General features: G+C 41.0%; 1 protein-coding gene across 1 annotated transcript in view; it reads right to left on the bottom strand.

The window, feature by feature from the left end:
- The window catches only part of LOC113028571 (cytohesin-3), a 32,353-nt gene extending 15,823 nt beyond the window's left edge, over nucleotides 1-16,530 (bottom strand). Inside the window, exon 1 of the mRNA XM_026178972.2 lies at nucleotides 16,171-16,530. Within this exon, the coding sequence (XP_026034757.1) occupies nucleotides 16,171-16,189 (19 nt within the window). The 5' untranslated portion in view covers nucleotides 16,190-16,530. The remainder of the gene's footprint in view (nucleotides 1-16,170) is intronic.
- Between the last annotated feature and the right edge of the window lie 7,624 nt (nucleotides 16,531-24,154).

Here is a 24,154-nt window from a genome sequence, read left to right as displayed (position 1 = left end):
TAAGCCAACCAAAAAGCAGAAAGCGTAAATCTCTCAACAGGAAAGTGGCACATCTAAAAATCATGCGCAGCTTCACATGTTGCTAAAGGGAAAAGAAACAACCCACCCCCCAAAAAACCAAGAAAAACCCACCACTTGTTATTTCCCCCTCACAGTCGGGATTCTGCGCCAATTAAAAATAAAACAGGGTCACTGGGCTCAAGAGGAAGTACTCAAGCCCCTTTTAATTTGACAGCTTGCCGAAGAATTGCATTCAGGGCGGCCAAGTATTGTTGTAGATGGTATTCGCATTTAGCAGTGACACAAAAGGTACTTTCTAACCCAGTTATGTAATTCTGAAGCAGCGTGATGAGGGTCAGGTAAAGATGGGGAGGGGTATTTTCTCCCCAGGGCCATGATTTTAATAGACAGCAGATGGGAACATGAAAGCACAACGAAAATAAAGATGTTAATTAATTAGTGTTGCTCACCTTCGGCTACCTCACATCACTTACACTACTTGCAATTCTATTGTGACCATGAATGAATGTGGCTTTGAAGACAATTACTTGGGAAACTCCTAAGTTTCCCAGTTTCAAGGCTCTTTCACATGACTTTTTAATGTTTTATTTAAGTGTTTTTGAACAATTTCGCCTGCATACATCAAAGTCTGTTTGTGAATTTTACTGGTTAAAAGTTCAAGAAGGGTTGGAGGCATCTAATTAGTTGGAAGGATGTGCTCCCTGTGTCCTCTGCTTTATGAAATCTCAATCTATGCCTATATAAGCACAGTCGAGTTGTTTCTAAGCGTTATCTTATGCTAAACTATAGCTTCGTATTTAATGGACAGATATGAATATGGTATAAAATTTTTCCACGTTTATTGGGGGTGATACCAGTGCCAAAACCAGGGAAAAAAAATCAGACATCAACAGAATACAATCTGGGTGGCCCTCCTGTCAGCTAAAAATGGGAAAAATGAAGCTTCAATTCACAAAATTGAACAACAGAAAACTGGAATCTGATCTGAAGAAGTTTAGGCTTGCTGGTGGTGGTGTGATGGTGTGGGGGGGATCATTTACTGCCTCCTCGTACCAAAATGAGTATTGTTTAAATGCCACATCGTCAACACTGTTGATGGTGTCCATTCCTTTATGGCCACAGTGGGCCACCATGCGCCCTGTCACAAAGCTCAAATCATCTTAAACTGGTTTCTTGAACATGACGATGAGTTCACGGTACTCAAATGGTCTCCACAGTCACCAGATCTCAATCCAAAAGAGGACTGTGGGATGTGATGGAAACCTAAACACTTTCTATCATTAAGTTTTGTTAAAAACGAAGTATTATTAGCAAATACTGGATATTGTATCGTAAGTGTTAATGCCAATATATATCAAATATGTTAAGACAAAGACTAAAGCATCAGTTGAATGTGTTTTTCTTAGAAAACTAAATGGTAATCATGGTGAATGCTAACAGCTAAACAGGCGGATAAAACATTTCCTGGCACCAGCTTTCTCAGGCTAAACAATCAAATCGTATTCCGGCATCTGACACCGTTTGTACCAGATGACTAATTATTAAAACAGGAAATAATCTATAAAGCAAAAAATTAAAAAGGTTTTCCCAATCACTGGGCTTCTTTTATGCCTTTTGAATAATTGTCCCAGAGGATGATTTTATGCAGGAGGCATACAGCTCCATGTTTTCCATTAGCCTATGGCTGTGCATTAGCTAATAGAGATATCCCACGGCTGCAACAACAACGTGCATGATTACAATCTTGATTCATTACAAATTGAATGAGAAGAGGATGCTCCCTTTAATGAAAGCCAAGCACCATTAGTGGCATAGCGTTATCACGATCCTTCGATCGAGGCTAGTCTTGCTGGGTCTACAAGCTTTTCAAACCACATGATAACAGAGAAAGCCATAAAGTCCCTGCTATTAGTGCTTCTGGTCTACTGGATGCTCTTGCTTAGCAGTGCATGACCTTTCTTCAGAGGTGGTCCACCAATTAGATTATTAACACACCCGCCCCGTGACCTTCTATGACTTACTCAGGAAATGACTTTAGTGTCTTTAGCAAACTGGTCGCTACCAAGCCAAACGCAGCCATGCTTGAATGATAATCTACTAAAATCAATTACGGAGTGAGTCACTGCCTCTAAGTAAACAGCAGATCTTGAGAGGGTCAAATCATACAAAAGTTAATGGCACGCTGGCTTCAATTTGTGTCTAAGAAAACAAAAAAAAGCTAGACACACTTTAACTTCGTGACCTCTAGAAGAAATCCCCAACAGGCGACATTAGAAATACACGGCATCGAGTGAGAGATTCCAAAGGTTAACACTCCAACATGTGTGCGGCAAAACAAAAGGGTTCCAGCAATTTCCTGCCTTAAAAAACAAAATCTCCCCAAAATCTACTTTTAAGTGTAAATCTCCTGCTGCTCTTCACACCCAAAAGCAACAACAGTCCCACAAACACCCACTAAAACCATGCAGGAAATCGTCTGCAAACCATCGATGTGTGTATGTATATGTATATGTATACGTACATACACATATATATATATTATATTCAAGTTATTTTTTGGAGTCGACAGAAGAAAGGGGAAAAAAATTCCCAGGCTTTGAGAAATGAGTCTCTAAATCCTGTGTTCAGACCATTCGTGCAGGAAAAGCAGCGAGGTACTTGCAGCACATGGAGCTCACTTGAAACTGGCTGTGGTCCCAGTTGTCACTGACTCGTGTGACTGAGAGGGGATTTGTCTAGATTCACTGCCTTTAAACTGATTTTAAACGCTATAATGTATTTTAAAGTGGATGAGCTTTGAGAAAAAAAGGCATCCTTTTTATCCCAGTTGGCTCTGAAGCTCTATGTGTCACATGAGAGGAAGGAGGAAAGACCAGGAAGGAAACTTCCTTTGGATCCAGACCCTAATCCGTGCTCTGCTGCCCTCAATCCCTCAAACGGTGGACAAAGGCATGCTTTATATTATATTATAGCCCAGATCATACATACCAGTGGACATGTAGATGAAAATACATATGATTACATGCACACCAAAGCCAGCTGGCACTAATCCTACACACACTCTTTACAAGCCCTGTACACTCATACAGTGTGATATATGGCAGCATATACACAGATGTTCCCAGCTGCTAGCCGCTGCCTGGCTCAGTGATGCTGGATAAAGTAACGTGATAGTTTGCGCTGCAGCAGATCACCATGTGGTACATAACGGTCCTGGCCTATCGTGTCAGAAGAGACGTTCCTGGGTGGCTAACATGGCCTCTAGTTTTAACTACCTCTGGGGGTCACCATCAAAATCTGGGGCTTGAGCGGCTGAAGAGCCTTTACACTGATTGCTCTGTTAATCTGCTGTTTTGGGGGCTGGGGACCTCCTGCTGTGAGTGCATTTATGTGTGGTTGCATAGGAGGTGGTCTGCACATGATGTCCTTGTTATATTGCACATCTGTTCGGCATCAGCACTATGTCAATATTTGATGTGATGCTTCCACAGCCTTATGCCAGTGGCTAAAGTAACTATGATCGGATGATTTGATTGGCCAGAGAAGGCATTTTTGTTGGAGCTGAGAGGATGAGTGCAGTTCAAACAGCATCAGTTTCACACACTGGAACTCTCCAGTCCTGGATGCTCCAGGTTATAGACAGATTAATGTTTTTCCGAGCTCATAAAGTCAAGTTCTCACTGAGAAGTATGGCTACACCCAGTACACTACACGTACCCAGACACTGTACTCATGATAGTGACAAAGTTTGATGTGGAAAGTTGTACCCGTCTGACCCTGCACAGTCACTGTCTTTGCTGCAAGATAAAAAGGATCTTTGCTCACAGCAAATGAAAAATAATATTTCTATTGATGCATTAAAAGCCCACATTATGGCTGCGGCGTGAAACAGTGACATCACTAAGTCCAATCATCATTTGCATCTGCGCCGAGGGTACAGGTACTTGCTGCAGTATTCTTCTCTGAGCGATAGGCGTATCAGCGCTAGCCTTGGAGTAGAAGAAGTTGGTGTGCACCGATGACTGTAGAAATTGGTGTCGACACATTGAAGATTATGTTTGATAAATGGCTGAACAGCCTGTAAATTATTACAAAACTAAACAACCAGCACAACTGTTATCAAATGTTACACAAAACAGAATAAGCGCTACACAGAACAGTAAAAAAAAAAAAAAATTCGTCTCCACCAGCATCGTCGCTTTTATACGTGTAAAATTCAAGCCTTACACGGTCAAACCTCATTTGGATGCGGTTCCAGTTTCAGCCGGCAAAGATGGACAACACTGATATGACAACACATTTTGAAAAACGACATGTATGTGGCTGATCATTTCCTTTGCTTCCTGTGGGTGTCAGCTGACAGACAAGCAGCAGAATACAACGCTTTATCTGATATGTGCATGCTCGCCTCCAATATTGTGATAGATATCTAGCCAGGGAGCAATTTTGAAATCCGAATTTGGTGCCTATTATTTTGCACGCATCACTGAACAAGAGCAAACTTCTGATATCTCGAGTGATGCAGACTACATGCAGGCAGCGGCAGAGAACTGGAGCTGGATGATGGGCACAGACTTCTGTTAAACAGGAGCTCTGCGCTGGCCTTCAGCCCGCTCTGAGATCTGGGATGTTCCTGTGATGGTTGTGTCGCTGTCTGCAAAAACACCGAGTCTGGTGGACCACCCTGATCATGTTCACAATGAGACCAGAACAACACTTTACAAGCCACCCACAACGTCAAGGTAATTGCTCTCTCTTGGTATTGACTCCCAAGTTCACTATAGTTATTATACACGGATCACCTCAAAATATCCAGATGGCCACCTGGCAGATCAAATACTTTCCATTTAAAACAAAAACAAAATTTCAGTTCTTATCCAAGTCTAGTTGAACACAGACGTGAAAATATATACTTGATCGAGAAAACGGTGCAGGAAATGAAAGGAGAAAGTGCCCGGATATTTTATTAAACTTCAAAAGTTTTCTCCAAAGAGGGAATGATTCATTTCCATGGATTTAGGAGAGTCTGATGTTAAGCCTCACTAATATAGGATTTTAAAAGTCGATATAGATATCGATGCCAATACTGACATTACGCAGGTTATTTAAAAATCTGATATTCCAACATATTGGCTGATTTTCAGACATACAAAACATTAAAAGATACCCTTCCTCATTTATGCTCTCCACCGACGCTGCTCGGATCAGCTGGTGGTTGTATTTGTCGACTTTGCAGAGCGCCCTCTTTTGGACAAGCTGTGCAACATCGAGCTCGACATGGTTGAAGGGTGTTTCTCCGGTCTCGTTTTTACTTTTTGAACTTTTCATCTGTTGGATGTTATAAATGCAGATACTGATATATCAGGAAATAGCTAATATCAGCCAATAATAGGTTCAATGGCAGAAGTGCAAATCATAGAGGTACACCTCTATGAACTACCTAACCAGCAGTATGTATTTAAAGGGACATTTCACCCCAAGAAAAACGACATTTCTATATTTTCCCTCTGGCCTGTGCAGTCATTTATGCATCTTGATTGTAGAATAAATGAACAGAACTGTAGAAATGTTTGCCTTTTCTTAAACACACGCATAAAAAGCGCAGTAAACAAACCTTACAGTGGGTATTTTAATGCACAATGTTTTTCTTTGTATAAAAGTGCAACCACAAAGCATCTTAAGGCAACTGCTGTTGTGATTTGGCAGCATATAAATAAAACTGAACTGAAGCAGCAGTGATATCGCTGTGCAGACGGACTCATGCAAAGGCTAGGGTTTGTATCAAGATGTTCAAAGATTAGGGGCGTAACAATTTTGTAACTGATACAAAACCGCGATATAAACCTCCGCGATATCATATCGCAATTGCATCTTCCCATAACGTGACAGCCATGCAGTTAATGGGTGATTAGAGAACACAGCTTTGGAGTCTGCAAGAAAACTAACACTCACAGATCATTCAGATAACGTACTAACTGCTAATGTATCATAATAATAGACAGTTTTTAATCCACTCACAATCGAGTGATCAGCCCTGTGGTAAAAAAGATTTTCTTCAGTTATTCTTGTAATTCACCCCCTCTGAAAGAAAAACCAAGAATGGATTGTTTGCTGGTTTTAGAGAATTCTTATGCACAAAGCAAACATTTATGACCTTTCCCCTCAGCTGTGCTGTATTTTTAGTAAGCACTATAACAATACATGTCAGCCAAGTAGTTAATAATAAGCCTACTGTTCAGTTGTAGTACATAACAGAGGAAAAACACATGCAGTTCATTCTTGGGATGAAATGTTCCTTTAATATATGGCCTGACATAAGTGCCGACAGTGAGACTGACCTAAGATATGTAGTAGTGGTTGAAAAGTAACCCACGTATTTGTGCTGAGGTGAGAAAGGGTTTGGCGTCCTCCATTTCTATCCAGCCAGAAGCCAAGAAAAACATGCAAGTCTCACAGCCACCCCCACTACTCCCTTCCTCCTTTCAGGCCTGTATGATCGGCTGGACCCAGTTTTCTTCATTCTCCTAAACTGGACGCAGCGTTCCCCTTCAGCTGAAATTACTCAGACACTGTAGGCCCAGATCTCTGCTGCTGTCTCTCTGTGTTGGTCCCCACAGTGAAACACACTCATTTAATTTGCCGAGCCTTTTGTCTCCCATCTGCTCTCTGTCTCGCACTTAAAGAGATTCCTCCTTTCAAAGCTCGGAGCAATAATTCCAAGCAAAGCGTCCCCCTATTTACAACAGCAAAAACATTGCCTCACTGACAAACAGTTGCAATGTCTTGTTTCTCTTTTTCTCTCTCTCTCTCTCACACACACACACACACACACACACACACACACACACACACACACACACACACACACCTACTACCATGGAGATGGGAACATGTTGCAAAGCCTCCACAGTCTCTCTTCTAATCAGGTCCATATGTAGCCGTCTCTCCCGACACTTAAATAATGCAGTTTGTTACGAGCCCCGACTCAATCCTTGCGCATCACCCGCCAGCGCTGTCTTTGTGTGTTTGTCTACTTACATGTGGTGTAATGCAACTGTATGTTTAATCTTCTAATGTTGCACCACAAAACCCATAATCTTGGCAGTCAAAATGAATTTCTGTTCTTTCCAAATCTCCCCTTAAGCCTTTAAATAACACAGCCTGCCTACTGGGTCAACCAGCGAGATTTTAAGAGTTCATTTTAGCACTTTTTTTTTGGCAATTGCTTGTGATGACACAAAATAGACGCATTTGCCTAAACCACTGCAGACAGTCATTTCAGACTACTCGGGTGCTGTATGGCGTTTGGAAGGGTGAATTATATGGAGCTCTATGCTCTATGGATTTTTCTTTATTTTTTTAATTACATTTGGATAAATGTTAAGCTAATTTAAACTCACCCTCTTCTGGCTTTTAGCTTTAAGCAGCATTAATATTAGTCTTCTCACATAACACTTGGTAAGAAAGCGAATGAGTGCTTTTCAAAATCCCCAGCTATTCAGATGACTGGCATTTCTTTTTTTATGTAACACAATAATCTGCAGATTTTACACTTTTTATATACAGTATTGCTCAACTACATGTTGGATACGGGAAATCTAATTGTCACCAAAATATATTACTGGATGTTGCTGCGGGGTTATGTTTATCTTCATTCAGTCCAAAACAGAAGTTATTTTGTTTTTTATCACAGAAAAATATGCAAAGCTGAAACAAATGGTTTCGGCTTAGTTGGACTATACTTAGCACCTGACAACACAACTGCAAGTCATCAACTTTGGGAACTTCTTGTTCTTGTTGTTTCTATTTTGTCCCGTTTGTTCTTTGTGGTCTCTCTGTGCTCCTCTTTTTTTTGTCTTCTCTTTCCCCTCAAGAGCCCATCTTTTCAGGAAGTCTCATCTTTTCAAGCAGTCGTGACATCTCCCTCTGAGCTTCTGCTCTGATGAAACCAACATGATCTGGCTGTATCGCCCATGTGATGTTACAAAAGACAGAAAGCCCCCCCAGAAAAAAAAAAAAAACAACAGGCATATGACCAGCTGAAACAATCAAAGCGTGGCTTGCACCAGTGGATGTGACATCATGTTTGGTGTTTTCAACCACTGGTTAGGGCCACAATGGCAGCTACACTAAGGCTTTCACTGGGGTCGTCGAGGAGATTTCTTCATGTTAAAAAAAAAATAAAAACCCACTGTCTGCTCTTAAGTATGATTTATGTTTAACTGCAAGGACTCTGTAATCATGAACACTTGTCAAACCCTCTGCCTTAACTTATGGTAATGTACCTACACGCACGCTCAATCATCCAAGTAAGTAAATCCCCAAAAGTTGATTCTGTTCATCTGGCCGCTGCGTTTTCAGTGGGAGAAACGTTCCGTTACCAATCCAAGTGACTTCTTCAGTCTCAGAAGACCCACCTCATCAGGCCAGGACTCCTCAGTCTATTTACACCTACAGACCAGTGGACACTCTTTCAAGGATGAGGATGTACACACACTGGATGGGGAGGAGCGGGGTTTGAGCGTGGAGTCAAGGAGGCCATTTACATGGAAAGGGAAAGCATCTCTGAATCGTGGAGGGGGCCTAAGGGTACATGCTGTGATTGCATGCCATTCCCCAGTGAATGGTACTCATGGCCATTGATCAGTGGTTGTTGATCAATGGTCATGAGAATTTGCATGTTAATGATCAAGGAACTGACCTCCCAGCCCATTGTTTCTTCAGTGGTGCTAGTTTAAGTCATTATGCAAATGTACTGCTTATAAGATTGGGGAAACCTGCAGTCAGCTGAGTCTGAAGAAGTCACTTGGATGAGTGACGAAACGTTTCTCCCACTGAAAACGCTACGTCCAGATCAACAGAATCAACTTTTGGGGATTTATCTACACGTTGCATCGACTGCAATGACTGATTGCATTTTCAGCTACTTCGGCTTTTCCTCTTTTTTTGAGTCGACTGGAAGAAAACACACCAACTTGAAGAGAGAAACTCCACCATCAATGAGTATTTTGGCAGCAAACATGCAAAGCAATGCAGGTACACCAGCACAAGTATTAAAACTGGTAGCCCTGTTGGCCTATTCTGCATGCTGCGTTAGACATAGATTGAGTGCAGTAGTATAAAATCATTCACTCTGTAATATTGTGCTTTTACAGCAGTTCAGACCAGAGGTGTGGACTCGAGTCACATGACTTGGACTCGAGTCAGACTCGAGTCATTAATTTTATGACTTTAGACTTGACTTGAAATAATGTTCTAAGACTTGTGACTTGACTTGGACTTTTACACCAATGACTTGGGACTTGAATTGGACTTGAACCGGTTTACTTGAAAAGACTTGATATTTTACCCCAAATATAAAATTTAACATGCATATTATATAGAGATTGAAAATGTGACGTCATTCACGGGTAGAACCGCAAAGGATTCTGGGAACTCGTGGCAAGCGGTACTAGCGCACGCAGGCTTTCAATTGAAACCAGTCACACAGCGATAAAAAGAAACACAAAAATGTCAAGAAGCTGTTGTATTATTAACTGCAATAGCCGGTCGCATGACAGCCACGGGAAGCCGACGGGTAAAGAGATCGGTTGTTATCGGATTACGTCGTTGAAGAGAAATTGTTCAGCCATGTTTCCGAAGTAACAAAGATGCGACTGGATTGCAGCCATTCAAAGACCAATTATAACGTCCCAGAACACTCCAGCTCACAGGTTAGTCTGCTCCAAGCATTTCCACAAAGGTCAGTCTGCTGTTGTAGTTAATGCGTCATTTTTCTTAACATAATTGGTGATATAGGTTACAAGCAAGTCTGGCGCTGAACAGAAATTGTCGCGCTATGCTCCTTTGTTTATTGTGCATAAATAGTGAATTGTCCTGACAGAATATTGTGTTTCGCTTCTGTTATTATGGTACATTGACAAAAACATATACTTTTATTCACAGGGTAAAACAGGGTTTTTGTATCACTAATTGTCCAGTACGATTACAGCATACAGTATTATTGTCACTGCTACATTTCTGTGATGCTACCAGAAATTATTTCCACTGCTAATTAATTACCGTTGAGCTCAAAGGTCCTATTAATAAACGGTTAACGAATGTGTATTTATGACGACGATTTGTGAGACTGGTAAACTTATGATACTTACGATGGTCTTTCGTTCTACACGGTGCATTTCAAGGTCCTGCACCCATCCGTCGTAAACTGTACCTGGGCTTGTTGCAGTGACCGGAAGTTACTAAACTTCATGAGTGTGTGCACTCACTCCAAGAAGCGTATAATTATAAATATGCATATAAATATGCTACGATGAGATAGCTGACTTCATCTAACTAGCAAATGTTGTCCAGGCTACGTTGGTGATACAGTTTTTTTAATGTGTATGATATTTTTGTCATGCGATTTTAAAGCCGGTCCTACAAGCGCATCCAAGAATAACATGCAGCTTATCTCAGAACTGTCGGTGAAAATTATTCTTGGAGCTAGGTTTAATTGAGCTGCATTTTAAAGAGGTGCAATTTCACAATTTGTGTATATTTTCTAAGTTCACTATTTTGTCATGTGTTGAGAAAAACACAGATTTAAAAATTACATGGTCTAATATTTACATTTAGCATATAACTGCAACATTATTTTTTCGTTTTGTTTTTTTTAAAGACTCGAAAGGACTTGAAATTCAAAATTTCAGACTTGTGACTTTACTTGGACTTTTACACCAGTGACTTGAGACTCGACTCTGACTTGCCTGACATTACTTGAGACTTGACTTGAGACTTGAGGATAAAGACTTGAGACTTACTTGAGACTTGCAAAACAATGACTTGGTCCCACCTCTGGTTCAGACCACAGCTATCATCAGACAGCAATGTTATGTCTAATGTGACATGCTAAGTATTGACTGCATCTTGCAGAGCTTGTGGCAAAATCTTTGCACAGACCGACACATAAACCCAGGTTAAAGTACTCTAAACCATCTTTGGGGTAGGTCCGTCTAGAGTAGGTGTCTCCCAGACCACATTTTCAACCATAATGCCACAGAGAGAGAGACAGACAGACTCACAAAGCAAAAACAACACTATTCATGCTGTCGCCACTAGTAAACATGTATCCACCCATTCAGCACCAGCACCATTTACTTTCAGCCGCCCAGGGTGATGGATACCTACAGAGCAGCCACAGCTCGCCTCAAGTACCCGTTTGATGTCCTCCCACTCACTCGCCCTACAGCCACAACAAAGACCATACCCCAATCACACCAACTTCCCCTTCTTACCAACTAATCTCCCTCAGAGCTTAAGTTCTGCGTAGACTCAAAAGCCATCTTATCTTGAGTTTCACGCCTGCCGGGGTGAATATGATATGAAATAATTGCATCCAGTCTGATGTCCATTGAGAGTTGATTGCACAGAAACGCAAAGAAGAAAGGCATTTTTTTTTTTTTTTTACTCAAGCTCTTTCACTGCAAGAGAAGACTGATCAGAAAGCCTGGATGTGCTTTTAGGAGACACAGTAACTGCCATTGTGGTGTGTACCATTAACAGGTCTTTACATTCAGATATGAGATGTTATTTCAGAACACACTCACAGTCCAAAGACAGCAGGAGAATGGAAGGAAAGGCCTTTCACATTTAACTTTTCCCACGGTCAGCTAGAGAGAAGAGTGCTGATTGACTCACTCGGGTTATCGTGACAGTTAAACAGGAAACATGGACAGAAAAGCCTGACGGGGCTCAACAAAGACAAACAGTTTTGCACATTTTGGGCGTCTGCACCAATTTTGCCACAAAGAGCTTCATTCAGGCTTTAAAGGTGTTGGAAATTTCTATTCACTTCAGCATTTTAATACTCCCAAGTCTGCACAAAAAGCTCAGCTCGCAATAATCCTTGACTGAAGCATCACAGAGCTCCTACGAAGGAAAGGAAATACTAAAAAAAAATAGTTTTTTAAAATCCAAGAGTAAAAATTGATGGCCTCAATCCAGCCATTCAGCAAACTGCTTCCTAGCCAGCTCCTGCGTCTGTGTTCTTTCCACTTCTCCATTCAGCTATACAATGATTCTAAAAATAGACACATGAGTAATAAAAACATTTTGAAGCCTGTTGCTGATTTCATCCAATCTGAAGCCAGGCCCTGTCTGCTCTGTGGCATGCAAGCTGAGCAGAGAAGCGCCAACTCTGATTAGCGAGTGCAGTAAACATGCACTAATGAATCCCATGCTGCAGCTGAGTACCACAAACAATGCACAGTGGCACCGTTTATAGTTTCGTTCAGCGTGGGGATAACTATAGTTAAGAAATATAGGTTCTACTTGCAGGATGGGACAACTCCACACACTGCACAGTAGTAGGTGCTTTACAAGTTCTTGATTCTGTCTGCGAATTTCAATAACCCCGCCCCCCCAGATCACACACTTTGAGGCAGAGCAACAAGTTGCAAACACAAGCATGACTTTTCCCCTTGCAATGAGTTGCTTACTGTATGGTTGTTGACATGGATTGAAATCTAGCCGCTATAACATGCTAAACAGTGGGAAAAAATGGAGGGTTGCAGGACTGGAGCTACGATCTAAGTCTCTTAACCATCCAACAGAAATGCAGCATGCAATGAGGAGCAGATCACACTGGCACCACTGTGAAGTAACACAAAACAAAACTCATTCACACCTGCCAAAGGAAATGTTTGGGATTCCATAAACGAATGTGCCCATTATGGACTCTTATGTACGATGTGTCCTCCAGCTGTTATAGTGATAGCACCACGGAGGCCGCAGCATGGAAGGAAAGCTTAACAATGTGAAATAACTGTGAGGCCATTGGACAGCCTACATCTGTTTGTTTTTATTTTTGTACTGAATGTATAAGATTCCTTAAACGTGACAATCGGCATGTGTTTAAGAGATGAATGGTAAATCCTTTTCCCTCTGTTTTGGTCTCCACCTGCTCCTGAAATAAATAACTAAATGCTCCACTGTGTTTAGTGGTTTAGTGTTTATGTGGTCGCTTACTGCAGGGACGCCAGCACGCAGTCGTTTTAGCGGCTTTTGTTTAGCTAGACGGCCGCAAGTTGCGACTAGAGAGTGAACAACACCAAGCATAGTGAAAACCTTTCAACGAGTCGTGGGCGGCAACTGGATTTAAACACAAAAAATTAAAGTCTTTTCACATCATAGGCTGATTTTATTTGCAGACTGTCAACACGGTGCGATCAGTTAGTCACGCCCAAAGCATATTCTTAATGGGTCATTTAGCTAAAGAGAGCTGCAGAGGCGGGTGGTAATTTTTTCCCTGATTGGTTCATGATTACAAGCAAAGCCAGCTAACAGTATACATCATCGCCTGATCACCTGATAATCAGTGTCAGCAGAAAGCATTGATTATACCGATTTGGTGCACACCTGTAATCTACCAAAAAAAAAAAGGCCTCTCATATCAGAAACCTCAGTATAGCCTTGTCATTTTGGGCCCAGCTGCATGTTCCCATACACTGTTTAGAGTTACAGAGGAGGAGGGTTGAGGGAGCATTAGCTCTTTGTGTACTGTTGCTTAATCCTATAAAATATGATGTCATCTGTTGGGCCTCTGTTGTTCTCAGATTGGCTCAACGGTGCAGAACAAATGATGCCCTTAACTTTGAACATATGTTGTGCAGTTTGCGTGCAGGCTGGACGTGCAGGCGTGGGAACACGGTCCCATAATGTGCACATATGTTAGAATGCAAGATAAGAGAGCTACAAAGCACAGTTTGCAACAAGGCAGATCATCATGCATTGAGCTAAAGGTCTGCAAAATCACCACGGCACTGACATCACAAAGTTTTTTCAGTGATCTGACATAAAAATGTAGCAGAACACACCTCTGAGTCTTTGACATTACTGACTTTGTGCAGCTGCCCGTTAAGTGACTGGCAGACAGATTCAGGCGCCAAATGCCTTTCGCTTAGCATCAGCGTATCAAGGTGCGCATGCGAACAATTTTTAAGCGATGGGAGGCAGCGAGAGTGTGAGTAAGTGCTCCAGAGCTCTCAATTAGTTTAACATGTATGGAAAGTTATTTGAAAAATCCGCTACGCACACCGCTGCGTGTAATCTCAACAAGCTCGTGTCCTATATTTCAGATTTAATCACACACGGCGTGCCTCTGTGCTCTTGAGCTCTCTCTTCTTGTCACATGATTTTTTTTTCGGGGGTGGGGGGGAGAGAAATTGGTATCGCTATGATTGACCTCATATGAGGAGATGGCTTGTAGTGCGCATGATTTTAAGGGAAAATGGAACAACCACACTAACTCCTCATGGGTTAGAGTCCAAATAGGATGACTGTAAAATAATATTCATGTCTGCAAGCCTCTGAAATAACACATTTAAAACTCTTCTCCTAAAACACACGTGAAAAGAGAGATCTTTGTTCATAGCTGGCTGTTTTTCCTTCTGGTAAAGCTAAAATATGAATATTTCTTGCCCTTTGGATCATGAATCAGCACAGTTACCTTTGTGGCACATTAGATCTTGTTGATAACTAGCCCTAGAGTGAGAGCGTGGAGTGAGAAATCAATACGCCTGATTTTGGCAGCAAATATACAAACATTAATATTCACACAAATCCTCCAAAATATAGTCCCTTATTTGTCTATTATATAAATATTACACTGATGGATGCTCATATTAAACAGTTTCAAATAATGGAGTCAGAGTGTGTATAAGTAGTCCTTGTAAAGCAAGAGCTCAGCTTTCAGACTGCTGTAAATGTTCAGCTCATGTGTTTCTTTTCAACTCTTAACACGTTGATCTCCGGCAAACAGCTCTGATTGTTTGAGAGGGGCAGCCAATACGAAGGAAGCTAGCCTAAATGGAGACGCGCTAAAGAATGCCTGTTTCAGACAGAGAATGGAGAGGATTTTTAAGCGTGAATCATGCAAAGCTACCCGAGTGGAATTCAAATAAAATTGAACACAGACATCAGCTAAAGGGCATACTGACTGGAACATTTGGAAATATCTGTGTCATCTATATCACTTTCATTCAAATTCAGGGCAGAGCATGAAGCTTTCCTTATATTCAGGTAATTCAAGCATGACACCGATGAGGGTAAAAAAGAAAAAGTGGAAGTTCAGAGGAACACCTCTCCTGCCTCTACTAATCTCACAGTTTAACCGCCAAACTGTTATCAGACTATATCCATTTGTTTACACTACATTGTATTCAAGGACTTCAGGCCAGAAGACGGTTAGGATTATCTGCTTGGAAGCATCCCGTATGTGTGTCGCTCGCCACCATCATTTAATAACCAACTCAGAGCTGCAGCCACCATGTGTGGTAATCTGGGTTATGTTGCACTCGCCTGAACTGGTTGAATTCATTCAGCTTTAAAACCAAAACCCACCATCAGGACTGCATTATACTAGCTTTAATACCCAAGTCAGGACAGTCAGCGTACACTGGATATCACTAGTGAGCTCATCATGCTTAATTTCCACCTACATCAAGATCAAAAATGTAAATCTTGCATCTAATTCAATAATGAGTATTACAGTATTTCATTTTACTACAAGATCTAGCAGTAAAACTTCAGACAGAGTTTAATCAAATGTGCAATGGGTGTCACTATCCTAAAAAAAACCCTAATTTTTAAACACAGAACTGCTCATGAAAAAAGAACATTTAACAAGAAAATGCACTATCCTCCATATGGAAGGGTGCCTGTCAGATATCTTATCAATTTCCACCAGTTTACAGGCTTCACATGGCGCCAAGAGATAGTGAGAGATACTTCAAAGCAAAGCAGAGAGACATCAAACAGATGGAAAAGAAGCATGCAGGGAAAATTTTGCTTTGTGTAGCTTTTTTCCACCCTTCTTTCCTGATTTCTGCCAAGATCAGGATCTCACCTGCGATGAATGAGGGCATGCAAATCATTACAGGGCTGCCCTATATCTGAAAAACGCTCTTTTATCAGCAGGTATGTATTATCAGGGTACACGGCGGCCGACCGTGGAAGACTGGGAATGTCTAAACAAGACAACCTCATGTCTTCGCGCATCCTTGCGTCCTCGCACACATCCATCCATACCGTCCTCTCCGTGTCCCCCTCCCCTGCGCGCAGACTGAGAGGGAGAGAAAACCAGTGTGGGAGAAAGGAAAACAGCCTCACCGTGATTGTCTTCGTCCATACCAGCGACCTGGCACTTCCAGCAGAAGGTGTGAAACCTCGCGGGAAATTCTGTTTATCTGTCTTTACCGGGATTTTCTTTCCGTCCACTGACACATAGGCGACGCCGGCGGTGTGTTGACAGATGGAGGAGTGGACCGGTGAGCAGATGTCAGCGGCAAAATTAACAGAAAACAAAAAAGAAAAAAGGGAGAAGAAGGGAGGGAGGTGAGGAAGAAGCCTCCTTGTATATTAAAAGAAGCTCTTTAATTGCACAAGTGAGGTGAGACGATGAGATGTGAGGCAGCCGCTTTCTTGTCCCTCTGCTCCATCCTCAGCTGCTCCGTCTGCGTTCACACCAGCGACACTGCAAGAGCGACGTCATCAAGGCCCGCCCCCCAAAAATAACACCCCCCACACCAACGATACATTACACTACACACAATGTAACCGGCGCTTACTGATTAACCAAACAAAGTAAAATGAGTGATGTGGGGTATTTAAATCAAGCAAAATAATTGTAAAGCATTGTGATATTTAAAGTGAAATTACTCACTCAAATAAGAAAGAAAAAACACAATCCCTGCACGTGATTTTTTTTAATGTAGATTACTATTATTCTTGCAATTTCTTTCAAGGTTTTTTCTAAAAAAAAAAAAAGAAAGAAAGGAAAATGGTAAGAAATTCCCACAAAAGTTAGATTAAATTGAATCCAGTTTTCTTTATTTAGCGCCAAATCACAACAACAGCTGCCTCAACTGCTTTACATTGTAAGGTAAAGGTAAAATTTTTTAATAAATTACAAATTAAAAAGGCATGAACATTTTTTTGTATCGAAAAAATATCGGGGGGGGGGCAGCATGGTGGCACGGTGGTTAGCACTGTTGCCTCACAGCAAGAAGGTCCTGAGTTCAATTCCAACATCAGGCCGGGGTCTTTCTGTGTGGAGTTTGCATGTTCTCCCCGTGTTTGCGTGGGTTCTCTCCGGGTGCTCCGGCTTCCTCCCACCGTCCAAAGACATGCAGCTTGTGGGGATAGGTTAATTGGATAATCCAAATTGCCACTAGGTGTGAATGTGCGAATGAATGTGAGTGTGAATGGTTGTCGTCCCTATGTGTTAGCCCTGCGACAGACTGGCGACCTGTCCAGGGTGTACCCCGCCTTTCGCCCTATGACAGCTGGGATAGGCTCCAGCGCCCCCTGCGACCCTGAAAAGGATACGCGGAAGCGGATGGATGGATGAAAAAATATCGAACCGTGACACCAAAGTATCGAACCGAACCGTGAATTGTGTGTGTCGTTGCACCCCTAACATATATATATAGTGGATATTTGGATTTATTTAATCTTGTACTTTTTATTATACGTTGCACAATGAGTTGCTTTACAAATTAAAAAATAATGACTTACAGTTCATTTAATTCCACATGGATTTAACGCACATAACTGGCTGCTGATTATAAATAAGTCCCCCGTTTTACCATATCAGCTAAAGAACTTAATGGAAATACTAATTGTTGCCCTTCCTAATGTAAATGCCTGATTTTATTAAACATGTACATCTTTGTTATCAGTTTGATGTACAGTTAAATGGATCATTTATTAACAGTTTCTCTGAACAGTCATGTAACTCCAGTGTTGTTGATGCAGTGATGACTTCAGCAGTGTTAGATTCACATGACTACCCAGAAAAACTGTTTGTATCATTCAAAATGAAAACATTATCCAAGCGAGGATGCAGCATATGAATTATACACTATGTGGAGACTATTGAGACTATTTATGACCACAAAAAAAGCTCAGTTGGAGATTAACCTCATTAATCAATGATGTGAAGATAAACCAATAAGAAACATGTCATAGGCGTTGGATTATGGATCATGGATTGTTGTTTTATCCCTTAAAACTAGTTAGTTCACATTATAGTTCATAATAAGGTGATTACATCATATCATATCATTTTATTTAACATTACTGATTTGGCCAGATGTTTTCCCGATGTATTTATTTGCATCAATTACAAGATCAGTGGTTAACTTGTGAGAAAAGTCTAAATATCTGTTTTAAAGGTGCTTTTTGCACTCGACCTACAGTGGGGCAAAAAAGTATTTAGTCAGCCACCGATTGTGCAAGTTCCCCCACTTAAAATGATGACAGAGGTCAGTAATTTGCACCAGAGGTACACTTCAACTGTGAGAGACAGAATGTGAAAAAAAAATCCATGAATTCACATGGTAGGATTTGTAAAGAATTTATTCGTAAATTAGGGTGGAAAATAAGTATTTGGTCACCTCAAACAAGGAAAATCTCTGGCTCTCACAGACCTGTAACGTCTTCTGTAAGAAGCTTTTCTGTCCCCCACTCGTTACCTGTATGAATGGCACCTGTTTGAACTCATCATCTGTATAAAAGACACCTGTCCACAGCCTCAAACAGTCAGACTCCAAACTCCGCCATGGCCAAGACCAAAGAGCTTTCGAAGGACACCAGGAAAAGTATTGTAGACCTGCACCAGACTGGGAAGAGTGAATCTACAATAGGCAAGCAGCTTGGTGTGAAAAAATCAACTGTGGGAGCAATCATCAGAAAATGGAAGACATACAAGACCACTGATAATCTCCCTCGATCTGGGGCTCCACGCAAGATCTCATCCCGTGGGGTCAAAATGATCATGAGAACGGTGAGCAAAGATCCCAGAACCACACGGGGGGACCTGGTGAATGACCTGCAGAGAGCTGGGACCAAAGTAACAAAGGTCACCATCAGTAACACACTACAACGGCAGGGAATCAAATCCCGCAGTGCCAGACGTGTTCCGCTGCTGAAGCCAGTGCATGTCCAGGCCCGTCTGAAGTTTGCCAGAGAGCACATGGATGATACAGCAGAGGATTGGGAGAATGTCATGTGGTCAGATGAAACCAAAGTAGAACTTTTTGGTATAAACTCAACTCGTCGGGTTTGGAGGAAGAAGAATACTGAGTTGCATCCCAAGAACACCATACCTACTGTGAAGCATGGGGGTGGAAACATCATGCTATGGGGCTGTTTTTCTGCCAAGGGGACAGGACGACTGATCCGTGTTAAGGACAGAATGAATGGGGCCATGTATCGTGAGATTTTGAGCCAAAACCTCCTTCCATCAGTGAGAACTTTGAAGATGAAACGAGGCTGGGTCTTCCAACATGACAATGATCCAAAACACATGGCCCGGGCAACAAAGGAGTGGCTCCGTAAGAAGCATTTGAAAGTCCTGGAGTGGCCTAGCCAGTCTCCAGACCTCAACCCCATAGAAAATCTGTGGCGGGAGTTGAAAGTCCGTGTTGCTCGGCGACAGCCCCAAAACATCACTGCTCTCGAGAAGATCTGCATGGAGGAATGGGCCAAAATACCAGCTACTGTGTGTGCAAACCTGGTAAAGACCTATAGTAAACGTTTGACCTCTGTTATTGCCAACAAAGGTTATGTTACAAAGTATTGAGTTGTATTTTTGTTATTGACCAAATACTTATTTTCCACCCTGATTTACGAATAAATTCTTTACAAATCCTACCATGTGGATTCATGGATTTTTTTTTCACATTCTGTCTCTCACAGTTGAAGTGTACCTCTGGTGCAAATTACTGACCTCTGTCATCATTTTAGGTGGGGGAACTTGCTTTATTTACAGTGGCTGACTAAATACTTTTTTGCCCCACTGTATATACCTGCCTCAATGTTGGTGATGCACACATGACGACACCTTTGAGGGCTCACCGCCAAAGGAGTCTGACTCACTGAGGATTTTCCAGCAAAGCCATGCCAGCAGTCCAACTGCAAAGAATATGAAATGCATATGAAAGTGCAAAACCCAGAGCTCAGGAAGGGAGTTGTTGCTGAGGACACATTGTGCAGAACTACAGGGGCACAATGGAAAAAAGCTACAGAGCAGGAAGTGATGTGATGGGCCTGTCCTCCTCCACCCTTGCAGCATTATGAAATCTGACCTCTTTCAAAGTGAAGGTTCAATAACAAACAGCAACCATATCCACGGTGGCTGAAATATTTGGGATAATAATCCATGAATGTGAGCACAAGCTTGCAGCATGCAAGACTTAAACTCTCATTAACTACAAAGCATGCAGAGTGGGAGAGTGAAGACACACGTGTTTAATTTGGAAATAAACATAGTGGTGGCACAATATATACAGTTTATGACTATAACATGGGAGCTTATTTGGAGGCAGTGGCTTTTTTTTTACCACTAACGGTTTCTGCGTTAGTATGCAAGCACATGCACAAATACACTTTTTTTTTTGCTTTTTTTTTTTTTTTTAAATTGTATTCCCAAAGGCAACTTAAAGTTGTGTTTTGCACATTTTAATAAATCGCTGGACCTTTTCTCCACTTTCCTACCAAAATATAATGAAATGAGGGGCTGCTCAAGACTTAGGCAAGTAATAAAAGTTAAATTATAGTAAACATTAAAACCTGATAAGCTACTTTCAGCTTATATTTTCAGTAGTTCTACTTTACTTCAGTAACTCCTGCTTGCTTTGTGGGTTTGTTTCATGAAGACGTGTGGAGGAAACATCCAGGCCTGAAGTAAAAGCACCATAATGCTACAAAGGTTTCATTCACTTGAAAAGTTTGCAGTTTGGAACATCACAAGAGCGATGTAAGGAACATGATTTATTTTCAGTCTTTTGTTCAGATGCTTTTTTGTACTGCAAGAAGAAAAATGAACTTGTTGAATGCCACACCTTTAGTATACCAAGAGTCTGATAATTGCAAGTCTTTTGTTCAGTCAAACCTTGAGCTATAATAGAACTGTTACTGGAAAGCCGAGTAAAACTCCCGTGCTTAGTTTCCCTTCTGTGGCATAATCACAGTAAACTTCTCCTGATTTGAAAATCCCTCTGCTGGCTGAACGGCTGACATAAATCATGCCTGCATTCATTGTTTCATGCCTCAGCAATGACGTCATTGTTACCAAGTAGAACAAACACGTACACATACTTCCAATCACAGCAGATTTATCTATGATATAATGGATCTATGAATCTGAGTGGGGTAACGTTTCATTCTAATACAAACTTAAAGCTAAATCACTCTCTACATATTTGATATCTGACCTGAATAATATCAACACTCTTGACACACAGTTTAATCTACTAGAAATACAAACATTTAACATATATGCACACATTCATTTATTCCCAGAGTTAAGTATCTGGAAATACTCATTATTTCAATTTGAAGAATGGGTTTCCGTCTTGTGATCTGATCGTATGTTTCTAATCGTGCTCTTTCCAGAAAATAAAAAATGAACAGTTACTTCATTTCCTCATTCCTCACTTCAAATTAAAGACAGACCCTACTTGTTGAGCAAACTACACTTCTCTTCCTAAAAATAGTAATTTAATGGCCTTCCTTGTTTTCCCACTGCAAAGCTCATGGAATAAACAGATACTGAGTCCACAGCGTGGGTAGCTGTAATTAATTTGTAGCATGTTTCCCATGAATTCCTCCTCACTCCCCCTCAGAGGCATGCTTGTAGTCAGATGTTAGAGTTTTCATACAAACCTTCTTGAAGAAACTTGAGGACTGAATAATTGGATATGTGACAGTTTCGGCATATTTCTCTTTAACTAGTATTCCTGGCTGTGACAATAAGCAGGAATGCAGGGAGGTGACAGCCATAGGTTTGGGAATCATCCTGTCTTGCATGCAGATGTCCGGACTGGAACAGGAAGAGGCTCCATTTCCAGCTTCATTGAAACCAAATGGGTGGACTCAAGCAAGAGCTTCCTTCAAATCACTGAAGCTAGACTTCATACATCTGCTGTTTATGGTGTACACTTTGTTTTGAATAATTTGGAATACTTGGAAATGGAACATTTGTCTTCCAGAGGTGTGCCTAAAAATACTTTGTGAGTCATCTCAAATTTCTAGCGAATTTAAAATAGAAAGAGACAGAAAAAGTAAGAGTCAGTCTTTCCTTGCCCTAGCATTCTCATTTTTGTTGACTCATAAAGTTGGCCCCAGTCGGTCATCACACTTGACTTCATTAAAATGTAGTTATGCATTTTGTTTTTATTTCTTTAGAAGCCAGAAAAAAAAAAGCTTTGCATGGACGCACATCCTGTAAGGCAACTTGTGTCATCTGCATTAAAACATCATGTGCAGGGTCATCAATGGGTGCACGCATGCAAGAGTTGTCCTTTTTGTGATGTTTGTGGACGCGTCAATTTAAACTCTTCAAACATCAGTTTATTATAACTTTGTAAATGTGTTACTGTTTCACAAAAAAAGAAATATAGAGAAATCATTTGGGGATGTTCTTACTGTTGGTAATGTAGACATTGTCAGGGGTTTGTGGTTTGGTTGCTAATATTATAACTTTGTGTGATGGTCATGCACACATGCTAGGAGATCAAGTTTAAGGTGGGTATGATGGCATTCTCAGATGTGCTCATTTAACCAGATCACCATGCTGAAGTATGCTACGTACCACTAAACCATAGACTGTATATGAATAATAGACATAGCTAAATGATCAACATTATACAGTACATAAAGGTTCAACTATATACATGCACCCCTACTAATATTTGATCCAAGGTTTTGGCAGTCATCAACAAGCTTCTGTCATAATTCTGACTGGATGTTTGATCACACATCTTAGCAGAATTTGTAAAGTTCATTTAAACTGGCCGGTTTCCCGGCACAGACTCATCTTTTCAGTGTATTCCACAAATTTCCAGTGTATTCCACAAACCACCGACCTTTGGGAAGGCCATTCCAGTATATTAATGTTAGTCTGCTTAATCCTTCCAAAACCATTTTAATATGTATTCGGGATCATTGTCCTGGTGGAACATCCAACTGTGTCCAACTTACAGTCGTCTAGTGTCATGATCCTAAGTCTGTGGCCTCACTCCTCTTAGAGTCCCTTGGATTTTCCCATTGTTCTGAGCATTCAACCCAATATCACGGCAAAAGGTGTAATAAACACATCAGTCCACAGTGTCCATTTCACACTTTATTAACATTACTACCACATTTACAAGTGTAAATGTACACATTAGCCGCCTAGCTTGATCATTTCTGATGATTAAGGACCCTGGAATGTACTTAGTATATAAATCTTTCAATTGTAATCAGTAATGATCACTAGTTAATAGGTTAATAGGCCTCATCCTTGTCAAGTTCAAGACATCGTGGAACCTTCAGAACCACCAAGTTCTTGTTTTTTAAAGTTATACTAGATGTATGCTTTACAATCATTTCACCCTGGAAAAGAACAGTTCAAAGAAATCAAGTAACGATGACATTCATGTCCATGATGAGTGTATGTAAACTTCTGACCACAACTGCACCTCTGGCAATAAAACACACACACACAAAATCCCATGACTAATCCACATTCACCCTCAAAAGTTTTTCTCCAGGAAGTTGTTGACTTTTTTCTTTTAGCTTACAAACTTTTATGCCCTGAACTTTTTGTTGCTCTGAAGAAGAAAATTACAAGTCAGCAACGCTGTAAGCTGCTTCCTGACCCATACTGATATAATGAGGCATAGGTTGAGCAATGTAGCTCCACGCTTTTTCTATTTTTAAGATAGAAAAATGCTGATTACTGAGCTCTGTTAGGTAAGTAGTGGGATTTTAGATCCCTGAAAGTGAGATTTACAAATGAAAGTGATGAAATGTTAAATGTAATTAGGCAATTAGTGAGTGCACTGCATTTGATTCATCACCTCCTGTGTTTCGGTCTACCACTGCAATGACCCTGCTTATCAATGTCTGTCATCAGATACAGAATTTATTTTCTTCAAACACATATTTTGTTTCATTTGTATCATTTGGCTTTGAACCTGCTGAGTTTCTTAAGAATTCCTCAATCCTGTGAAAACCATCATGAACTTCCCCCACACATTCCTGCAAATCCCAACACACAAGTAATGTGACACACTTCCTGTCTGACAATGGTGGAGAGACTGAAGCA

The sequence above is a fragment of the Astatotilapia calliptera genome, chromosome 8 (genome assembly GCF_964374335.1).
Source record: "Astatotilapia calliptera chromosome 8, fAstCal68.1, whole genome shotgun sequence".
In the NCBI taxonomy this organism is placed as follows: domain Eukaryota; kingdom Metazoa; phylum Chordata; class Actinopteri; order Cichliformes; family Cichlidae; genus Astatotilapia; species Astatotilapia calliptera.
The sequence above is the reverse complement of the archived record's forward strand: the minus strand, read 5'-3'. Positions and strand labels throughout refer to the sequence as shown.